Genomic DNA, 22246 nt, shown 5'->3' on the forward strand with positions numbered 1-22246 from the left:
GATGGGAGAGAAATTATTCCCTAAAGGAAAACATATTTAGCCTGGATGCTCCTCCTGAGGAGGAGTCTAGAAATCGTCTAAAAGGGTTTCCATGGAAACCGTTGGGCGGCCGAAAGGATTTCTCAAGCCACGTCTCTATGGTTTCCGCGGGCGCTTCTGGCCCAAAAACTCATTGGTGGCCGCGCTGCACTTCGGGATAGCCACCTGACCTTGCGCCCGCTCTTCACGGCTGACCTTGTTCCTACAAGCCCGCCCCTTTCCAAGGCAAAGACCCGAGGGACGCTCCAAGTTCCCCCTCCGCACGTAAAAAGCGACCAATGAAAATGCAACCCCGGCGCGACCAATCGTCCGGGAGGAGCCCGATTTATTCCAACAATCAGCCCAATCGGCGGCGCGTGACGTCCCGGCAGCCAGCCAATAGAAATCCCTCTTTGAGGAAGGAAGCGGCGGGACCTCGGAGGAGGCCTTCAAACTCCATGAGGGCTGCATGGTCCCGGGGAAGAGGGGCGCGGCTGGACGGAAAGCTGGCCAATCGCGGATAGGCCAGGCCGGACAAGGGCGGGGCCGAGAGCCTCACGGGCCAATGGCAAGCGGCGGAGGGGCGGGCCCGAGAGCAAGCGGGTTCAGGTGTCTCCCCGGCTCCAGCCCTCGTTGCCGCTGCTCCCGCTGCTGCCGCCGCGTGAGTGGGGAAGCCCGAGGAGGAGGAGGGTCCGCGCGGGCTGGAGGAAGGCCCGGCCTGGACGGGGAAGGGAGGGAGGAGCAGAGGAGGCCGGGCAGGGGCCGAGGGAGCCCGCGGGGACCAGGCGGAGCGGCGGGGAGAGGAAGCCAAAATGGGCCCGGGGGCGGGAAGGGAGCACGGAGCCCCTCCGGACAGCCGGGAAGGCCGAGCCGAGCGAGTCCGCCCCCCCTCCCTGCAGCCGGGGAGGGTCAGCACCTGGCGGCCTTGGCTCGGAATCCGGCCCGGAGATCGGCTCCTTTTTGGGGGGTGGGGGGGACCACCCTGGCCATGCCTGACTGCGCTTGGTCCGTGGAGCCCTTGGCTCGCCCGGGCGGAGGCTCCTCTTGGCGGCCCGGTGCGCAAGCCCTGGCGGGAGCGGAGGGTGAACGCTTTTTGCTTTTGGAATGAATCGGATAGGAAGCTTCGTTTGGACCCAGAGGGTGGGATTGATAGCCACCGGGTTGCGGGTGCAGCAGCGGTCATGCAGAGCCCCGGAGGAATCGCCAGTCCGTCAGAATAACACTGCTGGAAGGGACCCTAGAGGTCTTCTAGTCCAACCCCCTGCTCAAGCAGGAGACCCCACATCAAATCCATCAATCAGAATAAAAGCTGGAAGGGACCTCGGAGGTCTTCTAGTCCAACCCCTGCTCAAGCAGGAGACCCTAGATCAAATCCATCAATCAGAATAAAACTGGAAGGGACCTTAGAGGTCTACTAGTCCAACCCCCTGCTCAAGCAGGAGACCCTAGATCAAATCCATCAATCAGAATAAAGCTGGAAGGGACCCTGGAGGTCTTCTAGTCCAACCCCCTGCTCAAGCAGGAGACCCCACATCAAATCCATCAATCAGACTAAAGCTGGAAGGGACCCTAGAGGTCTACTAGTCCTTCCCCCTGCTCAAGCAGGAGACCCTAGATCAAATCCATCAATCAGAATAAAACTGGAAGGGACCTTAGAGGTCTACTAGTCCAACCCCCTGCTCAGGCAGGAGACCCTCGCTTAGACCATTTCAATCAATCAGGAAGTGGTCTTGTCCTGGGTTTTTTATCTGCCCCTCCAGTTCTGTGTTCGGTTCTCTGTGTTTTATGGTGCGTTTTATTTATTTAAATAAGCTTCTGTTGGACGGTTGAGGTGGGTTGGAAGCAAGTCTGGGACAAGCTGCCTCTCAGAGTCACTGGCGCATTTGGAAGCTTGGGCGAATCTCTTCGACATAGCAGCGTTTCAGTGTTGGAGGGGCTGCCCCAAAGGAGAGGAGGGGGTCAAGCTATTCTCCAAAGGACCTGAAGGGAGGACAAGAAGCAAGGAATGGAGAGAAGCCACTTAGAACAGGGGTGTCAAACTGGTGGCCCATGGGCCAGATGCGTCACCTGCAGGCCACGGCCCCCCCAGCTCCACGAAGGGGAAAAACTGTCACGAAATGTCACGTGACACAGCGAGTTCGACACCCGTGATCGAGAACTGTGGCAAAATCTCCTGACAATAAAAAGTTTTATCAGTTGAATGACTTACCTACAAAAGTTGTGCGTGCTCCATCACTGGAGGATATTTTTAAGAAGAGAATGGACTGGAATGTGGTATAGAATCTCCTAGTTGAGCAGGGGTTGGACTAGAAGACCTCCAAGGTCCCTTCCGACTGTTCTGTGAATCAAGGGTCTTCAAACTTGGTAAGTTTAAGACTTGTGGGCTTCAACTCCCAGAATTCCTGAGCTTACATGACTGGAGGAGGAATTCTGGGAGTTGAAGTCCCACAAGTCTTAAAGCTGTCAAGTTGGAAGACCCCTGGAATAGAATAGGAATAGAATTTGGAATAGGAATAGAATTTGGAATAGGAATAGGAATAGGAATAGAATAGAATAGAATAGAATAGAATAGAATAGAATAGAATAGAATAGAATAGAATAGAATAGAATAGAACAAGGGTCTTCAAGCTTGGCAACTTTTAAGACTTAAAGACTTCAACTCCCAGAATTCCTGAGCTAGCATGACTGGAGGAAGAATTCTGGGAGTTGAAGTCCACAATTCTTAAAGCTGCCAAGGTTGAAGTCCCCTGCTGTAAATCATGAATAGTCTCCCAGTTTGAATTTTGCCCTTTGTTCCAGTTCTGCTTCTAGTGAGTAACTTCACAGAGTCATTTTCAGAGTCCGCTCATGTTGATTAATTGTTATTACACACACAAACGCACACCTCTATTTAACCAGAAACAAAGATGAAGGAGCTCTGGCATGAAGGATCTCAAACTCATAACTCAGATAAGTTAAGTTGATTGACAGCCTTGCCCGAATTGGCGGCCATCGTTTCTTCTGAATGTACACTATAAGCACCTGGCACCTTTGCTGGGCTGACGCAAAATTGAGACTAGTGGCATTTTAGAAAGGGGGGGCCTTTGCACGCGAGAGCAAAGAAAGGGACGGTGAAATTTCCTGACAATAAAAAGTTTTATCAGTTGAATGACTTACCTACAGAAGTCGTGGGTGCTCATCACTGGAGGTTTTTAAGAAGAGACTGGACAGCCACTTGACTGGAATCTGGTATAGGATCTACTGCTTGAGAAGGAGGTTGGACTAGAACGGGCCTCCAACCGTGGCAACTTTAAGACTTGTGGACTTCAACTCCCAGAATTCCTCCTCCAGTCACGTTAGCTGAGGCATTCTGGGAGTTGAAGTCCACAAGTCTTAAAGCTGTCAAGTTTGAAGACCCCTGCAGTCTATACATTTATCACTCTATCCGTTTTAGTCACGTACAGTTTAATCGTAATATTGCTTACAGCAGGGGGTCTTCAAACTTGACAGCTTTAAGACTTGTGGACTTCAACTCCCAGAATTCCTCCTCCAGGCATGTTAGCTCATGAATTCTGGGAGTTGAAGTCCACAAGTCTGAATTCTGGGAGTTGAAGTCCACAAGTCTTAAAGCTGTCAAGTTTGACGACCCTTGTGATAGATGATAGATTGATTGATAGGTAAATAGGTAGGTACGGAGAGAGATAGGTAGGTAGGTAGGTAGGTAGATAGATTGATCGATCAGGGGTCTTCAAACTTGAGAGCTTTAAAGACTTGTGGACTTCAACTCCCAGAATTCCTCCTCCAGTCACTTTAGCTCGGGAATTCTGGGAGTTGAAGTTCACAAGTCTTAAACTTGACAAGTTGGAAGACGCTTGCCCTAAATCCTACAGAAATCCCAATTCTTGTTAAAAACCTGCTAAATCAGAGGTCTGTAAACTCGGCAGCTTTAAGACTTGTGAATTGAAGTCCATAAGTCTTAAAAGTTGCCAAGACTGGAGACCCTGACTCTCTTATTCTTGACATGCTTTCTGTTCTCCCAGCCGGTCTCTGCTCCGTTGTTTTGCATGAAGCGTTTTAAAAAGGGCGGCCCTTGAGACCCTCATTGTGGAAGGCACAAAACAGTGGGCTCTTCTGAAGGCCTAAACCAGGGGGTGTCAAACTCAAGGCCTGGGGGGTGGGGGCAGCTTGGTAGTCCCAACTCTGGGACCTTGGAGGTCTTCTAGTCCAATCCCCTGCTCACGCAGGAGACCCTACCCCATTCCAATCAATCGGTCCATCAGAATAGAGCTGGAAAGGGCATTTGAGGTCTTCTAGTCCAACCCAGGGGGTGTCAAACTCAAGGCCCGGGGGCTGGATCTCACCCGTAGGGTGCTTAGATCTAGCCCGCAGGGCCGTCCTGGAAGCAGCAAAAACAGGACTGTGTGCAGCCCTCCCGAGCTCCGTTTTCACTGGCAGAGGGCTGCAGGAGGCGGTCGCAGCCGAAAACGGAACTCGGGAGCCTGTTTTCGCTGGCAGAGAGCTCGGGCCGCCGCAGGCGCCCCCAACACGAGTTGAGCTGGCCCTGCTCCCGCTGTCCCACCTCCAAAAGAGGTCAAACACAACCCTGATGCAGCCCTCCATGAAATCGAGGTTGACCCCCCCATCCCCCCACCCCGTTTTAAACCCTCTGCCCTGTAATAAGCAGCTCTTTTTTCCTACACTCTAGTTTACACCATGGGCAACGTCCTGGCTGCCAGCTCTCCGGCCCCCCCTCCTACAGTGTCAGGGCCAGGCTCGGGCTTAGTATCAGTGCCGCCGGGCTTCACCATGCCTCCGGTCACCGGACTGGTTCCCCCTGTGCAAGACCGCAGCGCGGAAGAAAAATGCGACCAGCTCCCCAACCCTGGCACTTTCGAGGAATGTCATCGGAAATGCAAAGGTAAATCACCTTGTTGTTGGCGTCGTGCAGTGCAACTGCTGCGTCAGCCACAAGCTAAACTTACTTTATCCGGAGGCATGGACCCCTTATGAGCCACGGTGGCGCAGTGCTCAGAATGCAGGCTACATCTGCTGGCTGCCTGCACTTTGGCCATTCGAATCTCACCAGGCTTAAGGTTGACTCAGTTTTCCAGCCTTCTGCGGTTGATAAAATGAGGAGCCAGATTGTTGGGGGCAAGAGGCTCTGTGAACCGATTAGAGAGGGCTGTAAAGCACTGAGAAGCTGTATTGCTTCCTTCCTAAGTTCTGTTGCTTCCTTCCTCCCTCCCTCCCTCCCTCCCTCCCTCCCTCCCTCCCTCCCTCCCTCCCTCCCTCCCTTCCTTCCTTCCTTCCTTCCTTCCTTCCTTCCTTCCTTCCTTCCTTCCTTTCCCTTCCTTCCTTTCCTTTCCTTTCCCTTCCTTCCTTCCCTTCCTTCCTTCCTTCCTTCCTTCCTTCCTTCCTTCCTTCCTTCCTTCCTTCCTTTCCTTTCCTTTCCTTTCCTTTCCTTTCCTTTCCTTTCCTTTCCTTTCCTTCCCTCCCTCCCTCCCTCCCTTCCTTCCTTCCTTCCTTTCCTTTCCTTTCCTTTCCTTTCCTTTCCTTTCCTTCCTTCCCCTTCCTTCCTTCCTTCCCTTCCTTCCTCCCTTCCTTCCTTTCCTTTCCCTTTCCCTTTCCCTTTCCCTTTGCCTTTTCTTTCCTTTCCTTTCCTTTCCTTTCCTTTCCTTTCCTTTCCTTTCCCTCCCTCCCTTCCATCCTTTCATGGATGACATCCCCCGAAAATAAGACCTGGTGCCTTTTTTTGGTGGCAAAAAAACCAAACCCACAGAAGACTGGATCTTATTTTCGGGGAAGCACGGTAATACCCGATTTTGCAGAAGAAAAGGGCTCAGCAGGAGAAAAGCAACCCCCCACCTCTTTGTTCCTTCTTTCCTTTGCAGAATTGTTTCCTATCCAAATGGAGGGGGTGAAATTAACGGTAAACAAAGGTCTCAGCAATCACTTTCAGGTAAGAGTATGACTGTGTCACTTCTGCGGCTTGGCCGATCAGTGACGGAGGGGGTCAACCTGTAACCCTCCAAATGTTCAGTTCTGCCCTCCCCTTCTGCCCCCCAGCGGCTTGGCAGACGTGGCAAGATCTGGAAGGGCGTGGCTCCGAGGGCCTGGAGGAAGGATTAAATTCTTTCCCTATTTTCATTCAGCTTTTTGGGTGGTCTTGCTTTCTTCAAAATTGTCTGCGTGCGACCAACCAATCCCTCATAAACGCAACAAAAACGCAGCATTCTTAAGTGTCCTCAATACACCCTGGGGTTCCTAGTCCCTAATATTTCCTTTTCCTCTCGGCTTTTGTCCACAGCCTTCAACTCATTAGTCAACCAATAATATTTATTCCATCAAGGGCTAGCAAAATGGTTTAAAAGAACAAAAACAAAGGCAATAATATATCACCCCCCCCGGTTGGTATATTCATTCGTTCGTTCGTTCACTCAATGCCGGTCGGTATATTGTTTTTATATCTTCTCAGCTCGGGCCAGCACAAGCAGGGGTGAGGGATGATAGACTTGGGAGTCCAACTCTGGGACCTTAGAGGTCTTCTAGTCCAACCCCCTGCTCAAGCAGGAGACCCTACACCAGTGGTGGCTAACCTTTTTGGGCTCCCGTGCCAAAAATTGTGCTTGGGCTTGCAGGCTCACACTCGCGTGCCAGCACCCAGAAGGCAATGCATGCCCCCCCCATGCCCCCTAGGCATGCGTGCGCAATCCCCACCCACCCATTCCGCGGGCCCCTTACCTGCACTGCGCCTCACAGCTGATTTTTGGCTGGTTTGAGGCCTTTTTCGGCCTTCCAGAGGCTTCAAAAAGGCTTCTGCAGGCTTTGCAGGCTGAAAACTAGGCCCGTTTTGTCATTTCTGGTATTTTCAGAAAAACAGGAAGTGACAAAACAAGCCTTGTTTTCGGCCTGCAAAGCCTGCATGCGTGCCATAGGTTCGCCATAACGGCCCTACACCATTCCAATCAGTCGGTCGATCAGAATTGAGCTGGAAAGGACCTTGGTCTTCTAGAGGGATGATGGGCTTGATAGTCTCAACTCTGGAGGGCCATGCATTGCCCATTTCTGCTTTCAGGGTTCCATTTTTACATTGCACAATGGGGGAATAACGTGCCAGTGAGCTCCTGTGCATGTTTACTGGAAAAACCAATGAGTTTAGGGTGGCTTGACTCCCAAGTAGGAATTCGCACGTGGCCAGCGAGTTCAAAACAGGTGATGGTTTTCAGTCTGAGATAGTTCTCTTCCCCCCCCACCGCCCCCCAGGTTTGATTTATTTGACTCCCTCACAGCTTTTTTTTTCGGAAACAAAGTCGCAGAGGGATTGGTGAGCTCTGATGTAGACATGGCTGCGTCTCTGCGTTGACACGGCTGTGAGCAAATCGTATTTGTTTGTATGTTTTTCCCCAGTGTGTTTGTCCAGGGTCTTCACCGTCCTTCAGTTGAGGCGCATTGGCTTTTATTATATAAGCACGCTTCGTTCCAAGGATCTTGCTGTGTGATCACCTGGTGGTGTTCCTTACCTCGCCTTGGCTAACCTGGTGCATGTCTGCTTCGACACCTGCTCCTAGGTGTCCGGTTCTGACCTGAAAGGTTTTCCCCTTGTTTTCTTTCTTCAGGTCAACCATACGGTGGCGCTCAGCACAGTCGGGGACTCCAATTATCACTTCGGGGCGACGTATGTCGGGACAAAGCAGCTAAGCTCCACAGAGGTAGGTTTATATACCGTAATTTTTTGGAGTATAATATGCTCCGGAATATAAGACACACCTAGCTTTTGGGGAGGAAAACAAGGGGGAAAAAAATTCTGCTTCTGCCTCCCAGCAATTTTGCAACAAACAGCCTGTTTCAGCTTCAGCACAGCCTGATTAGCACAAGCAGCTGATCGTTGGTTGGCTCGGCCTCCCCACAATCAGCTGTTTCAAGCTGCAGCAGGGCTGGGATTCTACCGGTTCGGACCGGTTCTATCGAACCGGTTGTTAATGATTCTGTGCAGTTCAGGGACCTGGTAAATCGTGCCCCTGGCTGGCCCCGCCCCTCTCCACCCGCCCCGCCCCTCCCAGTCAGTCCTTACGACGCATGCACGACATCACATGCATGCCCGACATCGCTGATGGGTTCTCCCTCACCAAGTCACTCCTTAAGGTATTACTTTTTCCCCCCCCTCTCACCCAACAATCAGCTGTTCCGATGATCAGCTGTGCTGGGATCCCCCTTCCTGTCTTACTGCTTCGCCCAGGAGGCTTCCCTGAGGCCCAGGAGGCAAAAAAAATGGGGTGGGGGTGGGGGGTTAGCTGCAAAAATGAAGCCATGCCCACCAGTCACATGGCCACGCCCACCTAGCCACGCCCACAGAACCGGTTGCTACAAAATTGGAATCCCACCCCTGGGCTGCAGGGATTGCCATGGCCTATTGCTGCCTCTCTGTGCCCTATTTTTGGCCTTCGCATCCCGTTTTCGGGCTCCGCGTACCCCATTTTCGGCCCATTCCAGGCAGCAGGGATTGGAACGGGGAGAATGTGGGGGAGGGGGTCCGGAGGCGGCAATAGGCGACAGCGATCCCTGCAGTCCGCAACAGCTGATCGTCGGGAGGCCGATCCAACCCGACGATCAGCTGTTTGTGCGAAATCAGGCTGTGCTGAAGCTGGAACAGGCTGTTTGCTGCGAGGAGGCAAACGGCTGGGAGGCAGAGGACGAAGAGTGTTCACTGTTATAAGACCCACAGACATCTCCATCTTTTGTGGGTGGTAAAAGTTCATCTTATAGTCCGAAAAAATACAGTACTACTTAATCAGGATGTGACTTACGCTAATTTGATGCCTATTGAGTAACTTCGTTGGCTCGCTGTTTTCCCTTGTGCGAGCGTCTCTCTCTTTTTTTGTTTTTAACTTCCAGTCTGAGCTGTTCATTTCAGCTTTCGAGTAGTTCTTCTCAACCTGGGTCATATAAAGTGGGATCTTGAGGACTAGAAGACTGCCACGGTCTCTTCCAACTTATATGCTGCTTCTTTTTCTCAGGCCTTCCCGGTGCTGGTAGGGGACATGGACAACAGCGGCAGCCTTAATGCACAGATTATCCACCAGCTCACAAATAAAATTCGGTCAAAAGTGGCTTTTCAGGTACGTGTCCTTCGGACCGACACCGATCTCTTCTTTCCCGTAAAATTGAACCACGATAGTTTCTTCCAGACTAGCTCGATAGCCGTGCTTCGCTACGAAACTATGTGGTAGGGCTTAGTTTTGGAGGAGGAAAATAAGGGCGTGGGGGAACTCTGCCTCTGCCTACCAGCATCCATTGGTATTCCTCTGGCTAGCGGTCTGTCAGTATGTGAGAGAATGGAGGGCTGTTTGGAAACTGAAAGAGTATTTGCTGTGTGAGCAAGGAGACAGCGAGGAGCCTGGGTGTGGCTTAGCTCAACTGTTCTGTACTAAAGCTGCTTGGTGCTGTGAAACTGAAACAGAAACTCCTCTCCTCTGCTTGTGTTTTGCATTTGGAAGAGATTTCTTTCCAGGTGGGGAGAGGAAGTAGAACTCCTTAGCATCAGAGCATGTTAATAATAATAATATACGAAATACTAATGCTCTGGATGGTCATTTCGAAAAATCCTTTCTTAGTGAGTACCTAGAAGGAACATATGTGCCAAATTTCAAGTTTGTAGGCTTTACGGTTCTGGAGATTTTGTGATGTTGTGTGAGTGGCATTTTGCTTTTATATATATGCTGAGTTAACATGGAATCCGTCCCTTCTAAGCCACAGGGACTGTTCCCCAGGATTGTGTATTGTGTTGTACACAGGTGCCACCTTCCATTTTCCGAAGTACCTGCAGGAAACACCTGTACATTTGTCGTTGTGTCCAATTGTTTATTGCAAGCATCTAATTGGCTCCCCCTGCTGGTCAATCTTGGAGTATCGCAAATAAAAGCATGCTTAACATTTATTTGGAGCTTGTATACGGATACCTGGTATTTGCATTCTCTTTGCCTTCTATTATACAGTCACATTTTAATGGCCCTTGATAGATAGATAGATAGATAGATAGATAGATAGATAGATAGATAGATAGATAGATACATGATAGATACATGATAGATAGATAGATAGACAGACAGACAGACAGACAGACAGACAGACAGAAAGAAAGAAAGAAAGATAGATAGATAGATAGATAGATAGATAGATAGATAGATAGATAGATAGATAGATAGATAGATAGATAGATAGATAGATAGATAGATAGATAGATAGATAGATAGATAGATAGATAGATGGATGGATGGATGGATGGATGGATGGATGTTTGCCACTTTGAATATTTCCCTGAATGGAAAGCTAGCTGTGAATCCTACTAAATTTTTAGATTGTTAGATTGAGCTAAATGTGTCAATTTTTTTAAATTTCTGTAGCTGCAAACTGCATACCTCTTAAATTGGAGGTGAGTAGCAATTTTTTGGCAGGGCTTTTTTGGCCCAAGCTGTATTATTGGAACCATTGAGTTTCTATCAGCTGTGATCTCCATTTCTTGGCAAGGGAGCGGGGGATGTTTTAATCCAGTGGAGCCCTTTGCTAGAACCCTGATGGCAACAAGCTTTAAAACACTAGACCAGGATTAAAATGTGAGGCCCTTGGTGCTCTCTGGGCTTGCTCTGTCCATCTTGGTAGGAGTTTTCCTTGATTAGGCTGTTGTGCACTGTTTGATTATTTGAGTTGGTGGTTCCTGGATTGGATAACTGTTTCCTGCTTGATTGATGTTAATCTTGATATTAATCTTTGCTTATCTGGGGAATCGATTGATAGTAAGGAGGTGCTTTGGTCTTTTTGTTACCTTTTGGGCTTTTTGATTGTTTCTTTTGAAGGTGTGGGTGTGGTTTACCAAAAAAAAAAAAACCCCAACAGTCAAGCAGTAAACTACCTCAGTCAAGGAACTACCAAACCCCAACTCCCTTCTAGCACTGATGATGATACCTAGTTGGGTCCCGAAACGTCTCTAAGAAAACAACCGAGCTCAGAGAGCACCAAGGACCCCACGCGTCCTCCTCCTCCTCCTCCTCCTCCTCCTCCTCCTCCTCCTCCTCCTCACCACAACCCACTACCATCTAGCACTGATGATGATACCTAGTTGGGTCCCGACGTCTCTAAGAAAACAACCGAGCTCAGAGAGCACCAAGGACCCCACAGTCCTCCTCCTCGTCCTCCTCCTCCTCCTCCTCCTCCTCCTCCTCCTCCTCCTCCTCACCACCACAAACCCCACTACCATCTAAGCACTGATGATGATACCTAGTTGGGTCCCGAAACGTCTCTAAGAAAACAACCGAGCTCAGAGAGCACCAAGGACCCCACCCTCCTTCTCCTCCTCTTCCTCCTCCTCTCCATAAACCCCACTCTCTTCTAGCACTGATGACGTTACCTGGTTGAGTCCTGAAACGTCTCTAAGAAAACAACCCAGCTCAGAGGCTACCAAGGATCCTACCGCTTAACCCTAAGCTACAAAATATTCTTTCCCGTGAGTATTGACACGCAGGACAAGTCTTCTTTGCTTACCTTCTCCAGACGCAGCAGGCCAAATTTGTGAACTGGCAAGTGGACAGCGAATTCCGAGGTACAGATTTCACCGCTGCCGTCACGCTAGGGAACCCCGATATTTTAGTAGGCTCAGGTGAGCAACTTCCATCCTCTTGATTCCTCTTCTCGCTGTTGCCTTCTTACTTGGCCTGGCCCGTAGATTCAGTCCCTGACCTTTCCTGGCAGGGCTACCCAGTATTGGGGTGGGGGGGAAGGACCAAGAAACCCCCCCCCCAGGGAATGGTGTTAAACAGCCGCCTCCCTCCCCATCTGCATTCCACAGGGATCCTAGTGGCACATTACCTGCAGAGTATCACGCCGTGTCTGGCGCTGGGCGGTGAGTTGGTGTACCATCGACGGGCAGGAGAAGAGGGGACCGTCATGTCATTAGCTGGAAAGTACACAGGTACCAACGAGAGGTTTTTGGGTGTTTGCCTGAACCCAGGTATTGGTGGGCTCTGGGGAGGGTTCAGTTCAGCCTGGATACGTTGGTGGTTTAGTGGGAAAGTGGAACTTGGCAGCCGGATCAATGTCTCTTAAGAAGGGAGACTAGAACGGGAGTCCCCAAACTTGGCCACTTTAAGACTGGTGGACTTCAACTTCCCAGAATTCCTCCTCCTGTCACATCAGCTGAGGAATTTTGGGAGTTGAAGTCCACCGGTCTTAAGCTTGCCAGGTTGGAAGACGCTTGCGCTAAATCTTACAGAAATCCCAATTCTGTAAAGAACCTGCTAGATCAGAGGTCCCCAGACTCGGCCACTTTTAACACTTGTGGACTTCAACTCCCAGAATTCTCCAGCCAGCCATGCTGGGAGTTGAAGTCCACAAGTCTTAAAGTGGCCGAGTTTGGGGACTACTGCTTTAGAGGGTCTACAGGAGGACCCCAAAACTCAAAAAGCTACAGAAAAGAGAGTGTGTCCCTCATCACTCCTAGACCTGCTGTCCGGAGTGGGTGATGGGTGCTGTAGTTCGAGCAGACTTAGAGCTCCACCCAAGAAATACAGTGCATAGCACCCTAAAACGTGAGCGTTGGTTCTGAGCCTAGCTATGGAGGAGAGCCCAGAGCCGGCTCTTCAGCTCTGCAGGGCCAGCCCTTCCATTAAGCAGCGGGAGCTCCGTCTTACAACTTTTCTTGCCACGGTTCTTTAAGTGAATCCCTGCAGTTGTGAAGTTAGTTGCATGCTTATTAAGTGAATTTGGGTTCCCCATTGACTTGGTCTGTCAGAAAGTCACAGGAGGAGGAGGAGGAGGAGGAGAAAGGGAGAAGGGAGGGAGGGAGGGAGGGGAGGGGAGGAAGGAAGGAAGGAAGGAAGGAAGGAAGGAGGTGAAAAGGAAGGGAGGGAGGGAAGGAAGGCAAAAAGGAAGGAAGGGAGGGAGGGAAGGAAGAAGGTGAAAAGGAAGAGGGGGAAGGAAGGGAAAAGAGAAAGGAAAAGAAAAGGGAAGGAAGGAAAAAGGTGAAAAGGAAGAGAGAGGGAGGGAAGGAAGAAGGTGAAAAGGAAGAGGGGAAAGGAAGGAAGGGGGAAGGAAGGAAAGAAAGGAAGGGAAAAGAAAAAAGGAAGGAAAAGAAAAGGGAAGGAAGGAAGGAAGAAGGTGAAAAGGAAGAGAGGGAGGAAGGAAGGAAAGAAGGAAGGAAGGAAGGAGAAAAGGAAGGGAGGGAGGAAGGGAAGGAAGGAGCTATGCTGGCTGGAGAATTCTGGGAGTTGAAGTCCACAAGTCTTAAAAGTTGCCAGGTTTGGAGACCCCCCTGGTCTAGAGCAACTTGCCCGGCCAAGTTGGGCAAATTCAGGCAGATCTTGGTCCTCCAAGGAAAACCTTTCCCATCCTCCACAGCGCCAAACTGGATCGCGACGCTGACAGTAGGACAGGCTGGAGCCCATGCCACATATTACCACAAAGCCAGTGACCAGGTGAGTGGCTTTTGGGAGGCGACGCGCAGAACAAGGCGGAGTCCCGCTCTTTAAAGCAGCTGCGTCCTTCTCCCCTGGGGATTGCAGAATGGAACGATCTCAGGATAAGGTGCAGCTTGCTTTTAAAAGAGCTGTAGGAAGGGCGGGGCAGATAGCGTACAAAAAAGGAGGAAAAAGTGGTCAATTAAATGTGATGTTTGGCACTCTGGTGTCCTAATCAATCCATTTCCTAGTACAGATTCATCTGTAAGAGCTGTGGTGGCGCAGTAGTTCGAGTGCAGTACTTCAGGCTAACTCTGCTGACTGCCAACAGTTCGATTTTCACCGGCTCAGGGTTAACTCAGCCTTCCAGCCCTCCGAAGTCGGTCAAATGAGGACCCAGATTGTTGGGGGCAGTTAGGCCGACTCTCTAAACCACTTAGCGAGGGCCGTAAAAGCCCCGTGCAGCAGTATATATATAAATCTAAGGGCTGTTGCTATTGCTTGTAACAGCTACACTGGGGATGGGATTTGAACCACGTGGTCAAGATTTGAAATCTGGTTGTGTGTCCCCTGGTTTATACAATGTTAAAAATGCCCTTTAAAATGCTCAGAAATACTTCTGAGCTACTATTTCACGAGTCCTTCCCCATTTCCCCTATCCTAACCCTGCCTGTAGGTTTTTGGGAGCATCCAGCTTTCTATGATGGCCATTGACCGGCTGGATTAGATTGGCTGATCTAGAAATGGACCCCCTTCTACGATTTTCTCCATTTCTCTCTTCTTTCTCTCCCTGCCCCCATTGCTTTAAATCAAGGGTCTTCAGACTCGGCAAGTTTTAAGACTTGTGGGCTTTTAACTCCCAGAATTCCTCCTCCAGTCATGTTAGCTCAGGAATTCTGGGAGTTGAAGTCCACAAGTCTTAAAGCTGTCAAGTTTGAAGACCTCTGATCTACAGTATCTGTCTTCTATTTCCGTGTCTGTCTGTCTGTCTGTCTGTCTAATCCAAGGGTCTTTAAACTTGGCAACTTTAAGACTTGTGGACTTCAACTCCCAGAATTCCTGAGCTAATATGACTGGAAGAGGAATTCTGGGAGTTGAAGTCCGCAAGTCTTAAAGCTGTCAAATTTGAAGACCCCTGCTTTAAACAAATAGAGAAAACAATAGAGAATATGATATGATTAGATTAGATTAAATTAGATTAGATTAGATTATTGGCCAAGGGTGATTGGACTCAAAAGGAATCCCGTCCCCGGTGCAGAAGCTCCACAATCTACATACAAGCAACAAGTGATTAAATTATGATCCTAATCATAAAATACAACCCTCATAAACCATAAAATGCGACACTCGGGGATAGTCGTAGGATGCCAAACTTGCAATCAACATAAATCCTAATAGGATACTAAATAAAAACAATCAACGTGAACCATAATACAACCAAGTCATGAGAAGCTAAGGAAAGAGGTACTAAGAAAGATGAGAAGTGTAATAGTAATACAGCCCTACTAGGTGGTTTGACATCCCAGGGCATCAGACAGTGTGGTGGGAATTAGTTGTTTAGCAGAGTGATGGCACCGGGGGCGGGGTGGGGGTGGAATTGTCCTTGTGTGTAGTTGTTTTGGCATGCAGTGCCCTATAGCGGGGGTGTCAGACTGGATTTCCTTGAGGGCCACATTGGGTTGTGTTTGATATTGGGGGGGCCCAGGGGGCGTGGCCAGCTTGACGTCACTCGTGTCGGGGCGCCCATGGTGGTTTGAGCCCTCGGACAGCCCATACGGGCTCCCAAGCTCCATTTCAGCTGCAATGGCCTCCTGCAACCCCTCTGCCAGCGAAAACAGAGTTCGAGAGGGCCACGGGTGGCACGCCCAAGCTCCGTGTCGGGACTCCGACAGATCCACCCCCATTCAAATCATAAGTCTCTAGCCGCATCTCTCAGAGAAAATAAAATTGGATTTATTAGGCGTGGCCATGTTGGCGTTATCTGGGTGCAGACGACACTAAAATACGTCATTCCTTTCCCCCTTGACCCTGGTCTTCCCCCCCCCCACCCCCTGCCTGGATGTATATTCTCCAATGGGACACCTCCATAGCCAAGAGTCATCAATCATGCTCTCCAGTAATAATCTTGCGTGCCAACAGCTTTGCCTGCCTAGCAATTATCTGAGGCATTTAAGGAATGCACTGCTTTCCCCACCCCCACTCCCTTTCTGCTGGCAGCTAAAAAGATCAAAGAAGTATCTTTTTAGTTGACATTCCGTTTTCATTGGCAGAGACATTGCGAGCTGGTCCTTCACTGTGTCCAGGGCGGGCCAGATCTAAGCACCCCGCGAGCCTTGAGTTTGACACTCCCACCCTATCGTATCGTGGTTTCCCTTCCTTCCAGGGCTCTGATAACCTGTAATTGAAACTCACCAGGCCTGAGGCCCGGAAAGGGACGCAGAGGGTGTATTTGGGGGGTTGGATGGGGCAGGGCTGCAGTGGGGCCCAAGCGCCACGGATGGACCTGGCTCTCATGTCTTCTCCGCGGTCCGGCTTTCCAGTTGCAGGTGGGTGTGGAATTCGAAGCCAGCAGCCGCATGCAAGACACCAGCGCAACCTTTGGATACCAGCTGGATCTCCCCAAAGCCAACCTCCTTTTCAGAGGTATGGAACTGGGTGGGGTGGGTTTATCTGGGCGGGGGGTGTGCGTGTTTTGTTCCTTCAGTGAAACGAAACACAACGATGACTGCAGGCAGTCCTCGGCTTACGACCGTTTGTTTTGTGGCTGTTCCAAGTTAACGACGGCCCTGGCCGAAAGGACTTTTACCACCCAGTCCTTGGGCTTAGGATGGCCGCGGTTCACATGATCACAATCCGGGCAACCGGCTCGCTTTTAACAGCGGTCAGGCTGGGCTATTTGAGAGAGGGGAGACCCTTAAAAGAAGCTCCCACACCCAGCGCACATTTGTCTGTCTGTCTGTCTGTTCATCCATCCCTCTATCTCTGTCTTTCTATCTGCCCATCTCCCCATTCATCCATTTATCTCTTCCTGTTTTTCCATCTCTATCTGTCTCCTATCTGACTATCCATTCATGCATCCAGTCAGCCATCCCTGTCTGTCCGTCCGTCCATCCATCTATTTATCCTCCTGTCTGTTTTTCTATCTGTCTGTCTGTCTCTCTCTCTCTCTCTCTCTCTCTCCCTCTCTCCCTCTCTCTCTGCCTAGCCATTGATCCGATTCCTCTCTCTCCTCCAGGCTCCATCGACAGCAACTGGATCGTGGGGGCGGTCTTGGAAAAGAAGCTGATTCCGCTGCCCCTCACACTAGCTATGGGCGCCTTCCTGAATCACCGCAAGAACAAATTCCAGTGCGGCTTTGGCCTGACCATTGGTTAAACTGCCCTTCTCCTTCTCCCTCCTCTTCCTCCTCCTCCTCCTCCTCCTCCTCCTCTTCTTCAGTGCAGTGCGTGGCCCCGTTTTCCTCCCGCCCCGCATCCTTGTCTGGCCAGAGGTAGCTGTTGGGGGTGGGGTGGGGGGAGCAGGAAGGATGCCTTCCGCCTCCCACCCGTAAGGAGGGGTTGGCGGTTCTCGGAGGAACTGGAGGATGGGAAGGGGGGGAGGCTTTGGCCTAATATACGGTTCACAAGATTCCCCCCCCCCCGGGCAACGCTTTGCCACCTCCTGCCACCAGGGGGTGCTCTAGCCTCGGGAATGGGGGAAAGGCGTCCTTTCCCAAGGATGCCAGGGGGCTGAGGGGAGCTCGCCCCCCCCTCCTCCTCCCACCCATCAACCTGCCCCCCCCTCCCCCCATTTCCCATTTCCTCCCGTTTTATTTCCCCCTCCATCCATCCATCCAGGAAGGAGAGAGAGCCAAACTTTTGACGGTTTTCCAAAGAGAAAAATCCATAGGACCTGCATTTTGGGGTTTTTTTTTTTTTAAACTTCCGTTCCCACTCTACCAAACTTTCCCTTGTTTTTGTTTATGGGGGGGATGTGGGGTTTGGGGTGGGGGTGGGGTGGGTTCTCGCTTCCCTCATGGGTTTGCCAAAAGATTAGCGGCAATCGTGGTTTTGTCCGGCCTGTTTTGGGGGGCGCCCGGTTGCACCCTCCTTCCCTCTCTTCCTGTTGGGTTTGCCAAAAGGTAAAATGGCAATTGTGGTTTTATCAGGCCTGTTTTGGGGGCACCCTTCCTTCCTTCCTTCCTTTCCTCCCTTCTTCCCTCCCTCCCTCCCTTCCTTCCTTGCCTCTTCAAAATCCTCCCTCCTTCCCTCCTTTCTTTTGGGTTTACCAAAAGGTAAACGGCAATCGTGGATTTTATCAGGCCTGTTTTGGTGCCTGCCTTCCTCCCTTCCTTCCTTCCTTCCTTCCTTCCTTCCTTCCTAAGCCAAGATTACCTCCTCCTTCCTTTCCTCCCTCCCTCCTTCCCTCCTCGCTCCTCCCTCCCTTCCTCCCTCCTTCCTTTCCTCCCTCCCTCCCTCCCTCCCTTCCTTCCTAAGCCAAGATTTCCTCCTTCTTCCTTTCCTCCCTCCTTCCTTTCCTCCCCTCCTTCCTTTCCTCCCTCCTTCCCTCCCTCCCTTCCTTCCTTCCCTTCCTCTTCAAAATCCTCCTTCCTCCCTCCTTCCCTCCCTCCCTCCCTTCCTTCTTCCCTCCCTCCCTCCCTTCCTTCCCTCTTCAAAATCCTCCTTCCTTTCCTCCCTCCCTCCTTCCCCTCCCTCCCTCCCTCCCTCCTTCCTAAGCCAAGATTTTCTCCCTCCTTTCCTCCCTCCCTCCTTCCTTCCCTCCCTCTTCAAAATCCTCCTTCCTCCCTCCTTCCTGTCGGGTTTGCCCAAAGGTAAACGGCAATCGTGGTTTTATCAGGCCCGTTTCCCCCACCCCCGCCCCCACCCCAAATCCTTCCTTTCCCCTCCCTCCCCCTCCCTCCCTGCCGCCTGGGCCCTCAAGTTCTGCAGGAGCTGCCATTGTCTCTGCCCGTGTTTGCTGGACGTACGAAAACAGTGTTTCTCCGACCTCCCCCCACCCGCAACACAGACGCCCCTCTTCCATTGGAGCCCCTGTCCTGCGCATGAAAAGGAGCTTTCAGGGACCATCGGAGCAAGAGAGAGAGAGAGAGAGAAAGAGAGCGAGAGAGCTGCTTTGCCTGCTGCCACTCCCAGGCCCTACGGAGTTTGCGGGGGCCCGAGATGCCTGCACCGCCCTTCCCTCCCGCTACCAGAGACTGCGTGTAAATCATGTTTATAAGTTATGGGGAGGGGGGGGGGGAAGGTGGATCTTTTACAAATGGAAAAACAAAGCAACCTCAAAAGAGGAGCGGCTGCCCTCCTCTGCAAAGTTCAGAATGGCTGGTTTCAATAAAACTCATCTACAACACTTCCCGTCTGGTCCTTTCCTCGTCTTTCCCAGGATGAGAAGAACGTTTTGGACTTTCTTAAGGCAGCGGGAGCTCTGAAGCTCTTCCAAAGAGGGGAGAGGGCAACTCAGGACGATCTGCGCAATGACATTCACCCTCTGGAGCGCCGTCCTATGTGCCCCTGTGCCATGGGCAAACCCTACACAGGTGTGCAGGAAGTTAAGATGCTCTCTATGGTGGTAGAAGGTCACCAGCAGTTTTTCATTCAGTTGTTGTTTTCTGAGAGGTCTCAGGTAGTATAATCTCTGCTGGGCCCTTTTGACCAGGGCTGCAAGGTGAGCCCCCCAGGTCAGGTCCTTTTTTAGGGTAACACCCAGAAACTTAAAACTGGCCACTTGCTCCCTTCGGTCTCCACTGATAAGCGAGGGCTGGGTGTCTGATCTGTTCCTTCTATAGTCCACTATAAGCTCCTTGGTCTTATTGGTGTTGAGGACCAAGTTATTGTCCCCACACCACAAAAGCAACCAGTTCACCTCATCTCGGTAGGCAGACTCATTTCAACCCACCCCCCGCCCCGAGATGAGTCCCACCACTGTTGTATCATCTGCAAATTTAGCAATAGTATTGCTAACGTGAGTGGGAATGCAGTCATGCACGTAAGGAGTATAGAGTAAGGAACAATTACTATAGAGTAATTTTTCAAAAGGCAGCTGGACTTCCTTGTGGGTTTTTTTTCACCTTTTAATAAAAGTTTTTATTTTTATTCTTTACACATCTCTTCACGTGAGCAACGTGGTTCCAGATTACAACATTTATGCATAGTCATAATTACATTTTCAACTTTCTTGATAAACATCACATCAAGTCATTATTCATTCCACTAATCTTTAGATAAGTTTCCATTTCATATTTCAATTCATTAGTTCAATATCAGTATCATTTCATCCTCGCGTGTTGTGGCTCCGGGGAGTCATAACACTCACGTATATTTTCAGTTCTTTATCCCCTATTATTTCCATTTTCAGCTTACCACCTATTTTATTTTACACTATACATCATTATCATCCTTAGCTTTCTCTAGGCCAGTATATAATAAACAATCTAAAAAGAGTAAAAATAAAATGAAACTAATATAATTAGGATCCACATGGTATATCCCCCAATCTACGTCATATCTTATATTTATTAACCATTTCATATTTTTTCTTTATTTTTCTTTATTTTCACTTAGCCAAGATTTACCTATATAATTTTAGTAAATTTTCATTCTCCTACTTTTCATCATAATAAAATACTTTCATTTTAAATACTTTGTATTCCAATATAATCCCTTTTTTTTTCACCTTGAAGACGTTTTGCTTCTCATCCAAGAAGCTTCTTCAGTTCTTTTTTTTTTAAAAAAAATTATAACAAAAACAAACCATCTTTCAGTTATATAATGTGTTGGTTGGGTACATATATCTTGTGCATATAATAATATTGACATACATTTCTTATTGGGTTTACATTCACATTGTATTATAGTCCACATTATACATCCTCTTAAATCATGATTACATTGTCATTAAGTTTTTATTTCAATTTCAAACTGTCCTTTAAAGCAAATCCCAAATCTTACTAAATTATTATATTAAAGCTTAATTCAAAAATAATCAATTTTAATATATATTAATATGATATCCTTTAATTTCTTACTCTATTTTCTAGCCATCCATAGAATAACTCCCAAATCTTATAATACTCCTTTTCTTCTTGTTCTCTAATTGCTAATATTAATCTATTCATTTCTGCACATTCCATTATTTTGAAGCTTCACTTCTGAGGGAACTTCTGACTGACCTGATTTCTTCCCTCAGAACTGAAGAAGCTTCTCGGATGAGAAGCAAAACATCTTCGAGAGAGAAAAAAAAACCCAAAAATCTAGTTGCCTTTTGAAAAAAAGCACCTTTGGGATAAGCTTTTTGGAACCCCGTGAAGATGGATGAACACCCCAAGTCCTATGCTTGACACACACATCCCCCAAAAAAGAATTCCCTGTTCAAATTTGACAGAATAGTAGCAAGTGAGAAAGAATGATGTGGGGTTAAAGGCCAACTCTGGGTTGGCTTGTCTTCAGATCCCACCGAAAACAAACCCTGGTTTAATTCCTGGCTTAGATGGTATCAAAGATTGGGAAGAAACAGTCAATTGGAGCTGAGTTTGAAGGGCGTCTTTTCAAGCAGGCCATCAATTTATATTCCGGAGCGGATAACTGGATCTCTTTATTTCATTATCCTTGGTTGGACTGGTAAAATAATATAATAAGATTGCCCTCCCAACTCACTTTCAAAATGTTTGAAATTCGATCAAAGGTAGAGTGCTAAACTTCAGATGGAAGCCATCCAGGTGATAAGCTAAGTAAAAAGTTATTGTGATCCAAGAGACAGGTCAAAATCCCGGTTGGCCGAGAGTGATTGTGTGTCAATGATTGTACAATGTCTTAGGTACACATCTTTGTGCCTAAGTTCAACAAAGCCTGCAACGCTTGGTTGGCTTCAGCCCTTGGAGCTACAACACTGCAAACACGTGTTGAATGAAGGCAAGTTAATCTGGTTAATTTAAGGGTCAGGCATCCCGAAAATGGACTAATCCTATTAGTACTAAGCAGTGGGTTGGAGTAACCCTCTAGTGAAGCTTCTCTAGAGAGAACCAACCTGTAATTTTAAGGAGAAACTTAAGAGAACAATTAATAAGTGGAACAGCTTGTCACCAGAAGTTGTGGGTACACATTTCTAGATCTGTCCAAAGATCACTAAATGAACTGTTGTTAAATTGAGGACTATCTGTACCTAATTGGATTGATCAAGGACCTGGTCCTTAGGTATGAGTGGTGGGTTTTACTGATAGGTGGCATCAACGCATCCTTTGAGGGTCGTTCTTGACTAACGTCCATTTAGCGAGGTCTGAAGTTACAACATCACTGAAAGAAAGGGCCATTTTCCACACTTAATGACCGTTGCAACACACATACACACACATGGTCACGTGATTGAAATTTGGACGCAACCGACTTGTATTTATGACGGTGGCCATGTCCCAGGGGGTCATGTGAAACTCCTTCCCCTTTTGCAGTGGACAAGCAAAGTCAACGGGGAAAGCCCGATTCACTTAACAACCCTATGACTCGCTTAGCAACTGCAGTGATTCACTTAACAACCAGGGCAAGAAAGGGGATAAAACGGGGCAAAACACACTGAACTCCTGTCTCACTTAGCGACATAAATTTTGGGTTTCCTTGTGGCAGGAACTTGAGGCCTGCTACCTGTACCTTTGGACAAAACCCTTTTTGCTATCCCATTTACAAATCTCTGCAAGGCTGATAAGATCTGTTTGCCAAGATGGCACAGAGTGAAAAAATCTCTGGAGAGTTTGAAACTGTTGTTTCTTTCTCATTTTTCCCCCGCTTCCTATTTTCTTCGTATTTCTTCTTTTCACCCGG

At 49.1% G+C, this 22246-nt stretch overlaps 1 protein-coding gene across 1 annotated transcript; it reads left to right on the forward strand.

Moving 5' to 3' along the window:
• The first annotated feature begins 529 nt into the window (after positions 1 to 529).
• Positions 530 to 18678, forward strand: TOMM40 (translocase of outer mitochondrial membrane 40). The gene is made up of 10 exons (XM_026715442.2): positions 530 to 679; positions 4703 to 4915; positions 5889 to 5956; positions 7614 to 7706; positions 9012 to 9113; positions 11542 to 11647; positions 11837 to 11959; positions 13384 to 13460; positions 15983 to 16085; positions 16678 to 18678. The coding sequence occupies exons 2-10, from the start codon at positions 4711 to 4713 to the stop codon at positions 16815 to 16817; spliced, it is 1017 nt and encodes a 338-aa protein (XP_026571227.1). The 5' UTR covers positions 530 to 679; positions 4703 to 4710; the 3' UTR covers positions 16818 to 18678.
• Positions 18679 to 22246: the final 3568 nt, after the last annotated feature.

The sequence above is a fragment of the Pseudonaja textilis genome, chromosome 10, assembly GCF_049901715.1.
Source record: "Pseudonaja textilis isolate UNSWEBS1 chromosome 10, rPseTex1.2, whole genome shotgun sequence".
NCBI classification, from domain to species: Eukaryota; Metazoa; Chordata; class Lepidosauria; order Squamata; family Elapidae; genus Pseudonaja; species Pseudonaja textilis.

Coding starts and splice junctions, on each gene's coding strand:
- TOMM40 (XM_026715442.2), top strand. CDS start 4,711: ATGGGCAACGTCCTGGCTGCCAGCTCTCCGGCCCCCCCTCCTACAGTG. Junction 11,960..13,383: donor ATTAGCTGGAAAGTACACAG/GTACCAACGAGA, acceptor CATCCTCCACAG/CGCCAAACTGGATCGCGACG. Junction 13,461..15,982: donor ACCACAAAGCCAGTGACCAG/GTGAGTGGCTTT, acceptor CCGGCTTTCCAG/TTGCAGGTGGGTGTGGAATT.